At 48.2% G+C, this 20,104-nt stretch overlaps 1 protein-coding gene across 3 annotated transcripts in view; it reads right to left on the reverse strand.

Moving 5' to 3' along the window:
* LOC123770346 (beta-1,4-glucuronyltransferase 1) overlaps nucleotides 1–19,674 on the reverse strand; it is an 88,587-nt gene extending 68,913 nt beyond the window's left edge. The window contains exons 1-2 of one of the 3 annotated variants that reach the window (XM_069339808.1): nucleotides 18,750–19,465; nucleotides 7,531–8,328 (exon numbers count right to left, since the gene is read on the reverse strand). In XM_069339808.1, coding sequence (XP_069195909.1) covers nucleotides 7,531–7,590 — 60 coding nt within the window. In that variant the 5' untranslated portion in view covers nucleotides 7,591–8,328; nucleotides 18,750–19,465. Of the gene's footprint in view, nucleotides 1–7,530; nucleotides 9,403–18,749 lie in introns of those variants that run through there. The other 2 variants (XM_069339810.1, XM_045762164.2) reach the window with 2 other exon arrangements.
* Nucleotides 19,675–20,104: the final 430 nt, after the last annotated feature.

Raw genomic sequence — 20,104 nt, forward strand, 5'->3', positions numbered from 1 at the left:
GAGGCAGTACACACCTGTAGTAGAGGCAGTACACACCTGTAGCAGAGGCAGTACACACCACCAGTACACACCTGTAGCAGGGGCAGTGCACACCATCAGTACACACCTGTAGCAGGGGCAGTACACACCTGTAGCAGGGCAGTGCACACCACCAGTACACACCTGTAGCAGGGCAGTGTTCACCACCAGTACACACCTGTAGCAGGGCAGTGCACACCACCAGTACACACCTGTAGCAGGGGCAGTGCGCACCACCAGTACACACCTGTAGCAGGGCAGTGTTCACCACCAGTACACACCTGTAGCAGGGCAGTGCACACCACCAGTACACACCTGTAGCAGGGGCAGTGCGCACCACCAGTACACACCTGTAGCAGGGCAGTGCGCACCACCAGTACACACCTGTAGCAGGGCAGTGCACACCACCAGTACACACCTGTAGCAGGGCAGTACACACCACCAGTACACACCTGTAGCAGGGCAGTGCACACCACCAGTACACACCTGCAGCAGGGCAGTGCGCACCACCAGTACACACCTGTAGCAGGGGCAGTGCACACCACCAGTACACACCTGTAGCAGGGCAGTACACACCACCAGTACACACCTGTAGCAGGGCAGTACACACCACCAGTACACACCTATAGCAGGGGCAGTGCACACCACCAGTACACACCTGTAGCAGGGCAGTGCACACCACCAGTACACACCTGCAGCAGGGCAGTACACACCACCAGTACACACCTGTAGCAGGGCAGTACACACCACCAGTACACACCTGTAGCAGGGCAGTACACACCACCAGTACACACCTGTAGCAGGGGCAGTGCGCACCACCAGTACACACCTGTAGCAGGGCAGTGCACACCACCAGTACACACCTGTAGCAGGGGCAGTGCACACCACCAGTACACACCTGTAGCAGGGCAGTGTTCACCACAAGTACACACCTGTAGCAGGGCAGTGTTCACCATCAGTACACACCTGTAGCAGGGCAGTGCACACCACCAGTACACACCTGTAGCAGGGGCAGTGCACACCACCAGTACACACCTGTAGCAGGGCAGTGCACACCACCAGTACACACCTGTAGCAGGTCAGTGTTCACCACCAGTACACACCTGTAGCAGGGCAGTGCACACCACCAGTACACACCTGTAGCAGGGCAGTGCACACCACCAGTACACACCTGTAGCAGGGCAGTGTTCACCACCAGTACACACCTGTAGCAGGGCAGTGCACACCACCAGTACACACCTGTAGCAGGGCAGTACACACCTGTAGCAGGGCAGTGTTCACCACCAGTACACACCTGTAGCAGGGCAGTGCACACCACCAGTACACACCTGTAGCAGGGCAGTACACACCTGTAGCAGGGGCAGTGCACACTACCAGTACACACCTGCAGCAGGGGCAGTGCACACCACCAGTACACACCTGCAGCAGGGGCAGTGCACACCACCAGTACACACCTGTAGCAGGGGCAGTGCACACCACCAGTACACACCTGTAGCAGGGGCAGTGCACACCACCAGTACACACCTGTAGCAGGGGCAGTGCACACCACCAGTACACACCTGTAGCAGGGGCAGTACACACCACCAGTACACACCTGTAGCAGGGCAGTGCACACCACCAGTACACACCTGTAGCAGGGGCATTACACACCACCAGTACACACCTGTAGCAGGGGCAGTACACACCACCAGTACACACCTGTAGCAGGGGCAGTACACACCACCAGTACACACCTGTAGCAGGGGCAGTGCACACCACCAGTACACACCTGTAGCAGGGGCAGTGCACACCACCAGTACACACCTGTAGCAGGGCAGTACACACCACCAGTACACACCTGTAGCAGGGGCAGTGCACACCACCAGTACACACCTGTAGCAGGGGCAGTGCACACCACCAGTACACACCTGTAGCAGGGGCAGTGCACACCACCAGTACACACCTGTAGCAGGGCAGTACACACCTGGCATGAGGGAGTCTCCATACTCCAGTGGCTGGATCAGAGCAGTGTCAAGGACAGTCTTACACAAGTCCCCCATACACCTCTGTAATCGATTCACGAGAGTCAAGAGTTTAGTGTCGGGGTCCGCTTGTAACATCGACCCGAGCGCTCGGCCAAGACTCCGTTGAGAAGACTGGCAAACATCGCCCCACAGCTCGGCCAAGACTCCGTTGACTGGCAAACATCGCCCTGAGCGCTCGGCCAAGACTCCGTTGAGAAGACTGGCAAACATCGCCCCACAGCTCGGCCAAGACTCCGTTGACTGGCAAACATCGTCGTGAGCGCTCGGCCAAGACTCCGTTGAGAAGACTGGCAAACATCGCCCTGAGCGCTCGGCCAAGACTCCGTTGAGAAGACTGGCAAACATCGCCCCACAGCTCGGCCAAGACTCCGTTGAGAAGACTGGCAAACATCGCCCCACAGCTCGGCCAAGACTCCGTTGAGAAGACTGGCAAACATCGCCCTGAGCGCTCGGCCAAGACTCCGTTGAGAAGACTGGCAAACATCGCCCCACAGCTCGGCCAAGACTCCGTTGAGAAGACTGGCAAACATCGCCCCACAGCTCGGCCAAGACTCCGTTGAGAAGACTGGCAAACATCGCCCTGATCGCTCGGCCAAGACTCCGTTGAGCAGACTGGCAAACATCGCCCTGATCGCTCGGCCAAGACTCCGTTGAGAAGACTGGCAAACATCGCCCTGATCGCTCGGCCAAGACTCCGTTGAGAAGACTGGCAAACATCGCCCTGATCGCTCGGCCAAGTAGTCTCTTTAGGGATGGGAGGGAATGAAGGCGACTGAATTTATATCAAAAACTTAAATTCACCGTTACCCCTTAAGAAGAGTGCAGCGTACAGGTAAAGAAAGTGTGAGGTAGGGGTGACAGAGTGCTACACTCTCCTGGCAGCCCTCACACTCCCTCACAAGCATTCTCACACACTACCACACTCAGGTGTACAAGGTAGCACGGGTACTTTACCAGCTCCAGTAGACGGCAAGGCAAAGATTTTGTGCACAAATATAATTCCTAGTTACCGGCGTTTCTAGCACTGTTATTAGTTATCAACTAAATAATTAATAAGTTATATAAAAAATTATTTATATATACAAGAGTTCTTACATTCTTGTACAGCCACTAGCACGCGAAGCGTTTCGGGCAGGTCCTTAATCCTATGTTCCCTGGAATACGACCCCGCCAAATCGTTTAACAACCAGGTACCCATTTTACTGTTGGATAAACAGAGGCGACATTAAAAAATTGACGCCTAGTAAATTCTCCCTGGCCAGGATACGAACCCAGAATAAAGCGCTCGCGAAACTCCAGGCGAATGCCTTACCACTACACCATGAGGACTGATATTGCTTCATCATAGAGGACGGCAGCTTGTGAGTTTAATGTCAGCCAGCAGCAGGATAAACGCTGGATAAGTCAGCCGGGAAGATAAAGACGGGCTGCAGCAAGCTGTGAAGGTCAGATTGTGGAGGTCAGTGATAACGCGCGTTCAAGTCCCAGATATAATGACCGACTGTGTGTACACAGTGGGGCCGTGACCCCCAGGGTGTAGCGTTGGTCTTATGACCAGTACACTGTGGGGCCGTGACCCCCAGGGTGTAGCGTTGGTCTTATGACTGTGTGTACACTGTGGGACCGTGACCCCCAGGGTGTAGCGTTGGTCTTATGACCAGTACACTGTGGGACCGTGACCCCCAGGGTGTAGCGTTGGTCTTATGACCAGTACACTGTGGGGCCGTGACCCCCAGGGTGTAGCCTGTAGCGTTGGTCTTATGACTAGTACACTGTGGGACCGTGACCCCCAGGGTGTAGCGTTGGTCTTATGACCAGTACACTGTGGGGCCGTGACCCCCAGGGTGTAGCGTTGGTCTTATGACCAGTACACTGTGGGACCGTGACCCCCAGGGTGTAGCCTGTAGCGTTGGTCTTATGACCAGTACACTGTGGGGCTGTGACCCCCAGGGTGTAGCGTTGGTCTTATGACCAGTACACTGTGGGACCGTGACCCCCAGGGTGTAGCGTTGGTCTTATGACCAGTACACTGTGGGACCGTGACCCCCAGGGTGTAGCGTTGGTCTTATGACCAGTACACTGTGGGACCGTGACCCCCAGGGTGTAGCGTTGGTCTTATGACCAGTACACTGTGGGACCGTGACCCCCAGGGTGTAGCGTTGGTCTTATGACCAGTACACTGTGGGACCGTGACCCCCAGGGTGCAGCGTTGGTCTTATGACCAGTACACTGTGGGACCGTGACCCCCAGGGTGTAGCGTTGGTCTTATGACCAGTACACTGTGGGGCCGTGACCCCCAGGGTGTAGCCTGTAGCGTTGGTCTTATGACCAGTACACTGTGGGGCCGTGACCCCCAGGGTGTAGCGTTGGTCTTATGACCAGTACACTGTGGGACCGTGACCCCCAGGGTGTAGCGTTGGTCTTATGACCAGTACACTGTGGGACCGTGACCCCCAGGGTGTAGCGTTGGTCTTATGACCAGTACACTGTGGGACCGTGACCCCCAGGGTGTAGCGTTGGTCTTATGACCAGTACATTGTGGGACCGTGACCCCCAGGGTGTAGCGTTGGTCTTATGACCAGTACACTGTGGGACCGTGACCCCCAGGGTGTAGCGTTGGTCTTATGACCAGTACACTGTGGGACCATGACCCCCAGGGTGTAGCGTTGGTCTTATGACCAGTACACTGTGGGGCCGTGACCCCCAGGGTGTAGCCTGTAGCGTTGGTCTTATGACCAGTACACCGTGGGCCGTGACCCCCAGGGTGTAGCCTGTAGCGTTGGTCTTATGACCAGTACACCGTGGGCCGTGACACCCAGGGTGTAGCCTCCATGTATATCTAAGAGTATTACCGAACTCCATGTATACATATATTGGCATTTATGTTCATTGTATGAATATTTATGTATTATATAATGAAATTATGTATTTATATTTTTACCATATACAACTGCCAAGCATGATTTTCAGCACAACAAAATGCCTGTTTTTTCCCGACGTGTGGCTGGGAGAAGGATTAGAAGCGAGCCTTCTGATTGTCTATCCTCGCCGCATCTCCGAATGTATATCTGATTGTCTATCCTCGTCGCATCTCCGAATGTACATCTGATTGTCTATCCTCGTCGCATCTCCGAATGTACATCTGATTGTCTATCCTCGTCGCATCTCCGAATGTACATCCGATTGTCTATCCTCGTCGCATCTCCGAATGTACATCTGATTGTCTATCCTCGTCGCATCTCCGAATGTATATCTGATTGTCTATCCTCGCCGCATCTCCGAATGTATATCTGATTGTCTATCCTCGTCGCATCTCCGAATGTACATCTGATTGTCTATCCTCGTCGCATCTCCGAATGTATATCTGATTGTCTATCCTCGCCGCATCTCCGAATGTATATCTGATTGTCTATCCTCGTCGCATCTCCGAATGTACATCTGATTGTCTATCCTCGTCGCATCTACGAATGTACATCCGATTGTCTATCCTCGTCGCATCTCCGAATGTACATCTGATTGTCTATCCTCGTCGCATCACCGAATGTACATCTGATTGTCTATCCTCGTCGCATCACCGAATGTACATCTGATTGTCTATCCTCGTCGCATCACCGAATGTACATAACTTGCAGGAGCTGCCCCACTTAGCGATCCCTGTAAATAATCTCAGGTTTGACTACACAGCCTTCTGTTAGCGGCTCCATTTACTCTATTCTCAACACCTCAAGTCTCATACTCTATGTCCTGTTTTGGTAAGAGAACCCGTCAGACTTCCTCCCAAGTGTCTAAATAAAGCCCCTCCACGTCTCCTCCTCCTCCTCCTCCTCTTCCCTGCTTCCTCCTTCGCGTCTCCCTCCTCCTCCAAGACCTCTTACCTGGCTCCAAACGACTTGATTGTCAGCTCTTATTGCCTTGTCGCAATCACCTTGCTGTGCTGTGATTGGCTTACTTGTCAGCAGTTGCGAATTCCCTCTTCCACACCCCTCTTCTTCGGCCCAGCAGCCCCTTCCCTGAGAACCTTTCTTACAAGGTCGGTCTCTCTCTCTCTCTCTCTCTCTCTCTCTCTCTCTCTCTCTCTCCCTCTGTCTCTGTCTCTGTCTCTGTCTCTCTCTCTCTCTCTCTCTCTCTCTCTCTCTCTCTCTCTCTCTCTCTCTCTCTCTCTCTCTCTCTCCCTCTGTCTCTGTCTCTGTCTCTGTCTCTCTCTCTCTCTCGTGGTGACCCAGCCTCAGGAACATCAGCTAGCAGCTTCACCAAGACATAAATTGGTACACAATACAATATCCCACACAGACTACGTCGGTCGGATGATAAAAGGAGAAGAGAGATACATATATAACAGATACAACAGAGAAGAGACCTTAATATATCTGCGAGAAAAATTAAAAGGGGACATTAAACATAATTGTCGAAGGGTGAGGAGAGCCTCCTCTTGTAAGTCAAAGAGAGTGGAGTGTGTGGAGAGAGCTGTCTGCTGTGTCATTGGTAGTGGAAGCAGAGCTCTCTTGTTTTCTCTATCCTGCCTTCCACTGTGGATAGAGGAAGTGTAGCAGCAGCAGCACTGTAAGCAGTCAGGGCTCCCTGCAGATAACTGATTTCTATTTTTAGAAATCAGATTTCAACGTATTCCATGATCTGCGTTCCCATTCTCTCTCTCAGCATCCCTCCCACTCTCTCTTCCAGCCTCCCTCCCACTACCTCCCATCTTCTCCCTCTCCCTCTTTCACCCACTCATAATAACACAAACTTTTGCATCATATCATTCCGGCATCCTAACTTTGCCTCAGAAAGCGAATCAAGCAGTCACTTTCTTCGTCTTCCCCCTCCCCCCAATACTACGTCCCCCCCCCCCCTGCGCGCAATCGTTGTATTGCATAGAAATAAAGATTTTACATCTGGGTCATGACATGACTGCCCGTCTTTCCTTGCTTGCCTGTCTGCATGCTTACCTACGTGCTTGCCTGTGTCTGCTTGCCGGCCTGCCTCCATCTCTCTCTCTCTCTCTTTGTGTCTGTATATCTGCTTTCCTGCGTCTGCCTGCCTGCCTGCCTGAAAGCCTACTTGTTCGTTTATTAACCAGCCAGCCTGCCAGCCTGCCAGCCAGCCAGCCAGCCTGCCAGCCAGCCAGCCAGCCAGCCAGCCAGCCAGCCTGCCAGCCAGCCAGCCTGCCAGCCAGCCTGCCAGCCAGCCAGCCAGCCTGCCAGCCAGCCAGCCAGCCTGTCAGCCTGCCAGCCAGCCAGCCAGCCAGCCAGCCAGCCAGCCAGCCTGCCAGCCTGCCAGCCAGCCAGCCAGCCAGCCAGCCAGCCAGCCTGCCAGCCTGCCAGCCAGCCAGCCAGCCAGCCAGCCTGCCAGCCTGCCAGCCAGCCAGCCAGCCAGGGACAAGTAACCGCTGCTACAAAGCTAGTTAGCTACACGTACAGTCCCAGCGTCATACAATGTCCAGGATACTTGAACTGTTTATATTTATTTGACAATAATTGTTGAACCTTACCAGAATATAGCCGAAGAGGTTCCGGTGTAGGCCTCCTTCATTCCTCCAGGTAGCTGCCATCTGCTGTGCCTTCCACTGCCACCTCTCGCTGCTTCTCAATCAAATTATAAACCACGAGATGGATTGGCGTACCAGGCAGGTCCGTGTCCCGCCGGCGACAACTTCCCACTACCAACAGTTTGGCATCTCGCGGGGCAGGCAGTAACCTCCGTCGGCTTCCACCGGGGCAGCCAGTAACCTCCGTCGGCTTCTACCGGGGCAGCCAGTAACCTCCGTCGGCTTCCACCGGGGCAGGCAGTAACCTCCGTCGGCTTCCACCGGGGCAGCCAGTAACCTCCGTCGGCTTCCACCGGGGCAGCCAGTAACCTCCGTCGGCTTCCACCGAGCAGCCAATAACCTCCGTCGGCTTCCACCGGGGTAGCCAGTAACCTCCGTCGGCTTCCACCGAGCAGCCAGTAACCTCCGTCGGCTTCCACCGAGCAGCCAGTAACCTCCGTCGGCTTCCACCGAGCAGCCAGTAACCTCCGTCGGCTTCCACCGAGCAGCCAGTAACCTCCGTCGGCTTCCACCGAGCAGCCAGTAACCTCCGTCGGCTTCCACCGGGGCAATTTAGTGTTTGCCTTCAACCTTACAGCAATACCCAACCAGATCCTGCTCAGTCTTCAGACTTACATTTATGAGAGCGGTGTGATGTTGGTCAGATGGGTACGGCACCTGGACGGGACTTGAGAGCCCCAGCCAGAGTGCTCTGGATTTGAAGGCTGTCCGCAACACCATATATTCTGCCGTCTGTGATGCCTGAGGGAAGGTTGGAGACGTGATCACCCTACACGAACATATATAATGTTGCACGCTGCAACATCCAGTCAGCGAGCCTCGATCTAACACTCACACTTAAGCACAACTGTTGACAACACAATAGTTCGTCGGTCCAGCAGGACCGAAACGTCGGCGTCCCATGCACATGTTTTACTGTGTATGGGGCAAGTAACAAAGTCAGTAGACTAACAGATGTTGTCACAGCTCGTATAAGACTTGGCTACAAGTATCTCTGGCAGATCGGCTTGTATAGGGATGTAGATGAAGTAAAGTGTAAAGTGTGTGGACAAAGACAGGGACACACACTCGAACACTATATCTTGGATTGTAGTAAAATTGAGCCATTTAGAGATGAATCTAAGCTCACTCTGTATGATATGGCAACCTATCTTATTACCATGGATAAATTACCTGCAATCCTTGCACTGTATCCACATTTCGCTTCCAGTAGATGAACGACATATGAGATTCAGAAACAAGTAGTGTATTGTGAGGACTAATAATAAACAGAAGCTCCCCTATGACTCTGTAATATCCCAATTGGCCAAACTATTATGTATTAGCGATAAGACCTACCATTAATTAATGATGACTTACTGTAAATATATAGCTCTTGAAATAGCACTTTCTCTGTAACTAGCTGACATTGTAACTATAAGGTGTGAAGGATAGATGAAATTGTTTATGTAATAATCTAAGATGAGGTCTGATAAAGACCTTTTGTGCCCTCTGTAATGCTTTTGCGCTACCGCTCACAGGATGAGTATGGGGTGCACAATAAACTAGCCACCTTCGGCGGCAACAATCAATCAAATCGTCGTCTCTTCACCTTCTAGTGTGTGGTCTGGTCAACATACTTCAGCCACGTTATTGTGACTCCTCGCCTGCAGAGAGGAGCACTCTAGCCCTGGCTGGTGGACACAGGTAGAGGCTCAGGGCTGTCCGACTGAGATGACACACCTATTGGTTGATGCTGGTGAACCTTGGCTACCATCCCCGTGGTTGAGGCCCTCACCATCACCTGACTGCCCACCCTTGTCAACCGGGGTGGGTGGTAACAGTACAACGTGAAGCTCATGTTCACCATGTAGGGAGCCGGTCGGCCGAGCGGACAGCACGCTGGACTTGTGATCCTCTGGTCCTGGGTTCGATCCCAGGCGCCGGCGAGAAACAATGGGCAGAGTTTCTTTCACCCTATGCCCCTGTTACCTAGCAGTAAAATAGGAACCTGGGTGTTAGTCAGCTGTCACGGGCTGCTTCCTGGGGGTGGAGGCCTGGTCGAGGACCGGGCCGCGGGGACACTAAAAGCCCCGAAATCATCTCAAGATAACTCAAGATAACCATTATATGCCTTCATCAAACACCGATTCATCCCGCACCTTTTTTATTTTATTTATTTATTTATATAGAAGAGTTGTTACATTCTTGTACAGCCACCAGCACGCGAAGCGTTTCGGGCAGGTCCTTAATCCTATGGTCCCTGGAATACGACCCGCCAAATCGTTTAACAACCAGGTACCCATTTTACTGTTGGGCAAACAGAGGCTACAGTTAAGGATTGAAGCCCAGTAAATCCTCCCCGGCCAGGATACGAACCCAGGACAAAGCGCTCGCGAAACGCCAGGCGAGTGTCTTACCACTGCACCACGGGGACATGTATAAAATAATCTTCAAACTAGCAGTCAGATGACTCTATATGATAAAAAAACACCTCACGTAAAACAAAATAATTTACAAATAAAATATTAAATCCCACCAAACACACACCGAAACTACGACGTTGGTACAACGTTCGAGCAAGTTTTAACACCTCCTAACCAGTTATAACAACCAATATAGCAAGTTGTAACAACGTTCTAATACGTCATAAACACGTTAAGCCAAGATGTAACAACTTTATTTCAAGTTGTAACAAGCGGAAAATAGAGACAGTTTCGGTTTGTGTTTCCAGGGATAAATGTCACTCCTGACGAACTTAAGCTCGGACAGTTTTGGATGCGTCCAAGCGGGGAGGAAGAAGGGACGGGATACACTCAGAAATCAAAATAGCGTGATATATCAAATGAATAAATCCACAAAGCGATTAAGGCGCGTCTGGGATCATTCAGGACGTAAGTTCGAACCCTCATCACGGCCCTTGTGGATTTATTCAAGGGACGGGACTTGCTTGGAGACTGGCAGGAGAGCCATCCTTAAAGGACTTCACCATGAGACACACACTACGCAGAACTACCTATTATCGAAATCCACGAATGATTTGGAGTCAAGCCGCATAGCGACCTCGCCAGTTGTTGGGAAGTACCTTGATTCTATTTTGACCTCTCACTAAATAATTTCTGACCTGATAATATTAGTTAATGTCGATGCGGTTACGCGGCGCGAGAATTACCCTGAACATGTAAGCGACTCATTTACACCATAATATCCGGTGTCTTATCTGTAATAAGGTTGTTGTTGGTGCATGTTTTACCATGTCGAACACTTTATGTAGGGCATACGTAAATCTGTGTACCTATGCATTTACGTATGTAGGTTAGCTTAGCATTTTAAAAGCATCGAATCACCTTCTGTGGTTGATTGTTCAATGAACCCCTGAACTATGTGTTTAGCACATCTCTAACCCTGTCCATGGAGGACAGAAGAAAATGTATATATGCTAATTAACATTGTAAATGTGTGGCCACGTCTGTGGTAGAAAATAATAATAATAATAATAATAATAATAATAAAACATGTACCAATCCGGCAGGTAACCTGGGACGGCTAGAGACACATCCCTGGAAACACAAACCGTAACTGACCCTATTTTCCGCTTGTTACAACTTGTAATAAAGTTGTTTCATCTTGGCTTAACGTGTTTTTGATATATTAGAACCGTGTTACAACTTGTTATATTGGTTGTTATAACTTGTTAGGTGTTAAATCTTGCTCGAACGTTGTAGCAACGTCGTAGTTTCGCTGTGTTTGGTGGGATTGGCAAGAAATTACTTGGTTCAACACGGAGGTCGCCTTGACGCCATTATAGCCAGACCACGAGACGATGAGGCTTATTTGACCAAGACATCTTCATGGCCATGTAAACACGCTACAATCTACATAACAGCTAAGCTGTGATCTGTATTATAATTAACTTAGTTTAAAATAGTAGACTAACCATTAGTAATGAATTTAAGCTAATCGATGAATTTCGATTAGGCTATTATTAAATAACCCCCCCCCCCCAGGCAGTAATGGGAGGCTCCTAGCAGGACAACTATGCATATACAGTTTGCTTTAATTAGAAAATAAATCATTAATAAACTATAAATAACTGAATAAAATAAATCATTAATAAACTATAAATAACTGAATAAAATAAATAATTAATAAATTAAATAAATTCCTGCTAGGCTATTTTCCCCCAACCCGTTCTCGCACTTTCGTATAGCCAATATTGACTTATTAAATACGTGCATATGTGACATACTAATTTATTGTGAATATTTTAGTTTACCTTGAAAAGCTTCATAGAAAACACCGACCTTACCTAACCTTCTTAGTGTGTTAAGATAAGCATCTTACTGCTTCGTAATTACAATTATTACTTAACCTATTATAGGTATAGGTTAAGTAATAATTGTAATTACGAAGCAGTAAGATGCTTATCTTAACATACTAAGAAGGTTAGGTAAGGTCGGTGTTTTCTATAAAGCTTTTCAAGGTAAACTAAAATATTCACAATAAATTAGTATGTCACATATGCACGTATTTAATAAGTCAATATTGACTGTAAGAAAGTGCGAGAACGGGTTGCAACCCCCACACATCAACCTCAGTAAACTATTGAAAGAACCTGAATGATGCTCACGTTACTTTTGACGACCGTCGCCTTCCTTCTTATGAGGTGCTCTTATTAATGTTCTACCAGTGTTGGGGCTCGCTCCGTGTTGTCTCCGTCTGTAGTCAACCAGGTCATGTGTGTAGTCAACCAGGTCATGTGTAGTCAACTAGGTCATGTGTAGTCAACCAGGTCATGTGTAGTCAACTAGGTCATGTGTAGTCAACCAGGTCATGTGTAGTCAACTAGGTCATGTGTAGTCAACTAGGTCATGTGTAGTCAACCAGGTCATGTGTAGTCAACCAGGTCATGTGTAGTCAACCAGGTCATGTGTAGTCAACCAGGTCACGTGTGTAGTCAACCAGGTCACGTGTGTAGTCAACCAGGACATGTGTAGTCTACCAGGTCTTTGTGTAGTCAACCAGGTCACGTGTGTAGTCAACCAGGTCACGTGTGTAGTCAACCAAGACATGTGTAGTCTACCAGGTCTTTGTGTAGTCAACCAGGTCACGTGTGTAGTCAACCAGGACATGTGTAGTCAACCAGGTCTTTGTGTAGTCAACCAGGTCACGTGTGTAGTCAACCAGGTCACGTGTGTAGTCAACCAGGTCACGTGTGTAGTCAACCAGGTCACGTGTGTAGTCAACCAGGTCACGTGTGTAGTCAACCAGGACATGTGTAGTCAACCAGGTCTTTGTGTAGTCAACCAGGTCTTTGTGTAGTCAACCAGGTCACGTGTGTAGTCAACCAGGTCACGTGTGTAGTCAACCAGGTCACGTGTGTAGTCAACCAGGTCACGTGTGTAGTCAACCAGGACATGTGTAGTCAACCAGGTCTTTGTGTAGTCAACCAGGTCACGTGTGTAGTCAACCAGGTCACGTGTGTAGTCAACCAGGTCACGTGTGTAGTCAACCAGGTCACGTGTGTAGTCAACCAGGTCACGTGTGTAGTCAACCAGGTCCCGTCACAGTTGACGACCACGCTCGGTCTAGTCGCTGTGGTAACTGTAGTGCCTGCCACCCGCCTGCTGCGACTCTTGTGATCACTATCAAGCCAAACAGTTCACTATCCACTTGAAATTTAAAGACATTTCCTATCGAAAAATGAATAAAACTCAATTTTCCTGACCTCCTCCCTTCCCTGCCTTATGCTGGAGCAGCGTCACCGGTTAACCTGCAGCTCCTTGCCTACTCCAAGTCACCCCTTGTACCGCCTCTCTCCGTCCAACCTCTCCTCCTACAAAGAACGTCGCATCTCGATCGTGTGCTTTACATAAAGCCAAAAATTGTCGTACTAGAACATGGAAGCGGCTCGCGAAAGTGACGTACTGTCCTGTTTTCTATTTTGAGTCTTCTGGTAAGTTAGGAGGGAGACACTTTACATTTATCGTTTTTTTGACGTTAGGAAAACTTAGGAGGATGGGCTGCTCCATTACCTGCCCCCCCCCCTTCCCCACCAGGGTCGTGGCCCATACTAGCACCAGGGTCGTGGCCCATACTAGCACCAGGGTCGTGGCCCATACTAGCACCAGGGTCGTGGCCCACACTAGCACCAGGGTCGTGGCCCACACTAGCACCAGGGTCGTGGGCCACACTAGCACCAGGGTCGTGGCCCACACTAGCACCAGGGTCGTGGCCCACACTAGCACCAGGGTCGTGGCCCACACTAGCACCAGGGTCGTGGCCCACACTACCACCAGGGTCGTGGCCCACACTACCACCAGGGTCATGGCCCACACTAGCACCAGGGGTCGTGGCCCACACTAGCACCAGGGGTCGTGGCCCACACTAGCACCAGGGGTCGTGGCCCACACTAACACCAGGGTCGTGGCCACACTAGCACCAGGGTCGGCCCAGGTCCCCCCCCCCCCCCACCTGCAAGCGCCAGGTCCATTACTCTGAAAGTCTTGAAGTTATAACTCACTACACGTTAAACTCTTCATCCCCACCACTTTTAAAGCCGCTTTCCTGCAACATTTCCGTAATCATTCGTACAGTCTTGCCACATTCACCGATGGTTCAAAATATGCGGTTGGGTTGGAATATTCTGATATTTTCCCCAGACACACCCAACTGGCTCACCTTTACTCACAAATTCGTATATTAACTACTAAACCATATATAATTTTATATGTTCCTATTATGTTTACTAAAATATATTAATTTAAGACTCGACACACGCCTTGCTGGCTATAGACTCCTTCGACCCCATCAATTCTTTGGTAACAGATATCCTCTGTTGCCTGTATCTTATTTTTAGTAAACACGGACATGTGGGACTGTGCTGGGTGCCACGTTATGTTGGTAAACACTCCAGTGAACTCGCCGATTAAAATAAATAGCCATATAAACTTTTTCCTGCTCTCGAAGCCTATTTCTTTTATGTGTTACTGCAGGATGGAGAGGCAAGTGGGTGGCTGTGTACGATAATATACTCCGTGGCGTCATACATGTTATCCACTGGCCGCCTTCGTGTCATCTGGACTGGAAATGAATCATCACCATTTATCAACAATAATACCAGCATCAGTACCTAGACTACCACCACCGCCAAAATCACCACCACCAAGATCAACACCACCTCCACCATGGTCAACACCACCACCACCAAGATCACCACCTCCACCTCCTCCACCATGGTCAACACCACCACCACCAAGATCACCACCTCCACCTCCTCCACCACCATGGTCAACACCACCACCACCACCACCAAGATCACCACCTCCACCTCCTCCACCATGGTCAACACCACCACCACCAAGATCACCACCTCCACCTCCTCCACCATGGTCAACACCACCACCACCACCAAGATCACCACCTCCACCTCCTCCACCATGGTCAACACCACCACCATCACCACCAAGATCACCACCTCCACCATGGTCAACACCACCACCACCACCACCAAGATCACCACCTCCACCTCCTCCACCATGGTCAACACCACCACCACCACCAAGATCACCACCTCCACCTCCTCCACTATGATCAACACCACCACCAACTCCACCAAGATCACCAGCACTTCATTATTTCCGTCTCGTTCCCTTTCCCAGATACTATCAGTCGTTCTGCCTCAAATTAGATGCTAACTGTCTGTTCCGCGTCGACCAATCACGTTCCTGTCTGGCGGGCGTTTGCTCATTAGCTGATTGCCTCGTTAGATGAAATGATTGTCCCCACTTGTCGATGAAGATTGTTAAGTAGGTTCCATGTATTTGGGTCGTTGGATATGATTGGGAAGGTTATGTGACTGTGGTGTTTGATAACTTGCTATGATTGGGTATGTTAGATATTAGGGGCACTAAGGAAACAAATGACAGACACACACGGAATAAAGCTATATGAATATATAACCCTGAAGCGTTGTGAGGAAGGACGTGGGGAGTGGAAGAGAGTGTGAGGGGGTGGAGAGCGGAGGGCCAGAGCGCCCGGGGACCATACTGGCTTCGTCTTGTGTGGACGGTTACAGCTCCAGGTCCAGGCTCTGGACAGGGAGAGTGTCTGCTTAAACACAAGCCCTCATGGTGTATCTGTCAAGACGTCGGAGTGTAGGCAGAGATGCTGACGAACTTATATCGATCTAGAGAGGAGTAACCTTGTTTCTGTGATATTTCAAATTCAAATTCCAACGTATAGAGGCGTTGGAGCTTTAGAACATTCCATGTGCAGATAATTTACAAGTTTCTCAGGATAAATCTGTATCAATGATATTACCCTAGAAATTTTGTGCTGTACTGATAAAGTATTTGGGTACCACAGGTTATAGGAGAGGTTAACGTACGTGTTGTAGTATCTGCACAGTGTGATAGTTTAAAACTGAAAGCCATGCTTTGTGGTCTCGACAACAGCCTCAACAACAGAAGAGCAGCAGAGAATTTGAACCCTTCCTTGCGGGACTCCATCGTGTTTATGACAACATGAATAGTAATAAGAACTTTATTGTGTTCTTGACAGAGATTACAGTAGTAGTATACAATCCGTAAATTAAATCTCAAGAAAACAGAAAATTCTTAATAAATTGAGGTTAAGTGCCTCTGAAGACGGAAGAATGTAATTTGGTTCAAATATAGAACCTCCAAATAGTGTCGTATTCTTTAAGATCAACAAGCTCCGAGATTACCCACTCACAAACAGGGCAACCATTCCCAGTATAGACTTGTATTTATACCACACCATCTCATGTACTACATTTACAGGATCCTTATTGTGAGGGTTGACAAACAATTATCAAATTCCAAATACCACATTAGAGGGACAGTGATCCGGCTTTCCATCAGCTTCCAGCTCAAACCAGTTACCCGGTTTTTATAATGTGGGAAACATTAATATATTAGCATGGCGCAGTTCCTCGTGGCATGTCCAATCAACCACACACCACTCTATAAAGAACCAGTAAGTAGACGAGCCTGTGTGTCGGAGAGGAGCGTGTGTGTGTCGGAGAGGAGCGTGTGTGTGTCGGAGAGGAGCGTGTGTGTGTCGGAGAGGAGCGTGTGTGTGTCGGAGAGGAGCGTGTGTGTGTCGGAGAGGAGCGTGTGTGTGTCGAAGAGGAGCGTGTGTGTGTCGGAGAGGAGCGTGTGTGTGTCGGAGAGGAGCGTGTGTGTGTCGGAGAGGAGCGTGTGTGTGTCGGAGAGGAGCGTGTGTGTGTCGGAGAGGAGCGTGTAGTGGGGGAGGAGCATGCGTGTCATGGTCCATGCACCTACACAAGTATACTATGCGTGGCTAACGTTACAAGGAATGATGTACACTGGAATTAATATTTACAAGCAGGGAATCAACAGTTGGGTAATACTCATCGTGACCAACAGAGGCTAAAGACTTAACACTATAATTCAAGTGTATTATTGACTAATAATATATGTGAACTCTGCGTGAGGACAATAATGCAAACCGCTAAATAAATTCGAAAAACTATCCAAACACTGTTAGACACGACTATTACAATGATCTAGGGTGCCGTAGAAAGGAACCCGGAAGAATGACAGGAATTTAAAAGAAATACGATTACTAGAATTAGTGTGATATTATAGAATGCAATAGCTACTTATTTAAATAATATAACATGTATTACTTGGAGGTTAGTGCGAGCACTTGTGTGAGACTGGGAATAGTGTTAGAGCCAGCACTTGAGCGAGGACGACCTTCTACCAGCCTGTGCAACGTTCCAACTGTATACAAACAGGAAATACGAGCGTAAACAAACATGTTAGCTGGATTACAGAAAACTGTAAACAATTCACGAAAATTGCTGGAACGAATAAATATTTATCCTCGAGAGGTGATGACTTATCGAGCGCGAGGGTAAATATATAGCCTACTGCTCCTTGTTAATAATACAGCAGTTAAATTAACGGCGAGGGATGCAGGCCTATGGAAAATTTACTTGGCAAATCATTCAGTGCTACCAAAGAGTCATGTGTAAAATATGAAATAAAAAAATAAACCCCACGAAAACTATAACTATGAAAATAATATTATGCCTTTACACGACAGTTTTAAAAGCACAAGACAAATATATATTTTCATGATAAAAAATGCAGACGAACATTTACAAAAATGTACCGAAACTATTTTTGTAATGTAAAAAAGTCACGAATTTTCACATAAGATATCAGTAAATGTCACTAAGAACACCACTAAATGTCACTAAGAACATCAGTAAATGTCACTAAGAACACCACTAAATGTCACTAAGAACATCAGTAAATGTCACTAAGAACATCAGTAAATGTCACTAAGAACATCAGTAAATGTCACTAAGAACATCAGTAAATGTCACTAAGAACATCACTAAATGTCACTAAGAACATCACTAAATGTCACTAAGAACATCACTAAATGTCACTAAGAACATCAGTAAATGTCACTAAGAACATCAGTAAATGTCACTAAGAACATAAGTAAATGTCACTAAGAACATCACTAAATGTCACTAAGAACATCAGTAAATGTCACTAAGAACATCAGTAAATGTCACTAAGAACATAAGTAAATGTCACTAAGAACATCACTAAATGTCACTAAGAACACCACTAAATGTCACCGAGAACACCACTAAATGTCACTAAGAACACCACTAAATGTCACTAAGAACACCACTAAATGTCACCGAGAACACCACTAAATGTCACTAAGAACATCAGTAAATGTCACTAAGAACATCACTAAATGTCTCTAAGAACACCACTAAATGTCACCGAGAACACCACTAAATGTCACTAAGAACATCACTAAATGTCACTAAGAACACCACTAAATGTCACTAAGAACATCACTAAATGTCACCGAGAACATCACTAAATGTCACTAAGAACACCACTAAATGTCACTAAGAACACCACTAAATGTCACTAAGAACATCACTAAATGTCACTAAGAACATCACTAAATGTCACTAAGAACACCACTAAATGTCACTAAGAACACCACTAAATGTCACCGAGAACACCACTAAATGTCACTAAGAACATCAGTAAATGTCACCAGGAGGAAGAGAGATAATGTCACAGATCAGCCAACACATTCCCACAAGAAAATCAAACACTATCACTAAGATAATTTCTGGAATATATATTCACCTTTGACTCTTCATGAAGGATAAAGCACTCCACATAGCACGTCTTGTCACACGCCACACCAGAGAACACTTAAACTAGCGATCACTTTTAGTAACTCATTATCCATCCGTTTTACGGATGTTTCGACTTTTTATTTTCTTTTTTGTTATCAGGTTATATTTCTGTCACGTTTATTTCGTCTAGCGAGCGTGTTTTATATTTCTGTTTTGCTTCCATTCTGCTCGATAGACATTTTTTGAATCACGTCACGATTTTTATCTCTTTAAGCTCTAATTTTTGTATACATGTAGGATTATACTTTTTTCCGTTGATGTACTTGCCGAAAAAGTGAGTGTAAGGCGTGAGAGTGCATGGCAGATCCCACATGACCCGGGCTGCATCAATACTATAACTCTGCTATAGCGACACGTTTTCTTGGTGGGAAAGGCACCGGAACTTGGCGTGGCCTACCGTGGTGGCGTGTCCAGTGGGAGGCGGTGAAGGTGGTGTGTTTGGTGGCGAGAGTGTTGGAGGAGAGGTAGGAGGAGGGGGAGAGAGAGGGTGTGGAGGTGTACGGGCAGGCCATGCCTGTGAGCGTCGCGCCAGCCTCCACCCACCACACTGGCCGCCGCCTGCCGCAGTCCACACACACCAGAGCACAATCAATAACACCTCCACGCTGCCACACGCCGCTACCCCTCACACCTGCCCATCACCCCCACCAAGCGTGCTCCTTGTCCCCCCCCCCTACCCAGGTCACAAGGTACCCACGGCCAGCCACTCGTCTTCCATAATAGGCGCCTCACACGCAGCACCGCCCCCTTTCCCTCCACACCCCGTACACTTACAACCAATTTACGGGTAGTGATGAGCGTAACGATAAACAACCTAAGTGGATCGTACTACAGTTTCAGCGTGGTCTACCCAAAGACATCATGTCGGATACTGCCATGAAAACTCAGACCGCTTTACACTGCTTCCGTCTGTCTTATCATTCACTACAGCGTACGCCCTTTTCACTCATCCTGTGTAAAAGATCAGAGGTCCAAACACGTTTCACAGCATTCTTCTCTACTACATCTAGAATTAGGAATAAATTTAACTCCCATTTATTTATTTTAATACAGTAGTTGAACCGTAAAAATTTTAGGGTCATTTTATTTTACTCAAATTCACATTTTACTCATTACCTTAGACCATCAATTATAGATGTTACACATGACATTTAAATATAATTATATCCTTTCACTTGTGCATCTTGCGATACCAGTCTTACGATGACAATCTTCGACAGTTATTACCTCTATTGCAATAACCTGAGATGACTCTTTCGTAGAAGTATTGGTGATGCCTCAGGCTCAGTCAACAATACTCAC

This window comes from Procambarus clarkii, chromosome 42 (genome assembly GCF_040958095.1).
Source record: "Procambarus clarkii isolate CNS0578487 chromosome 42, FALCON_Pclarkii_2.0, whole genome shotgun sequence".
NCBI lineage: Eukaryota > Metazoa > Arthropoda > Malacostraca > Decapoda > Cambaridae > Procambarus > Procambarus clarkii.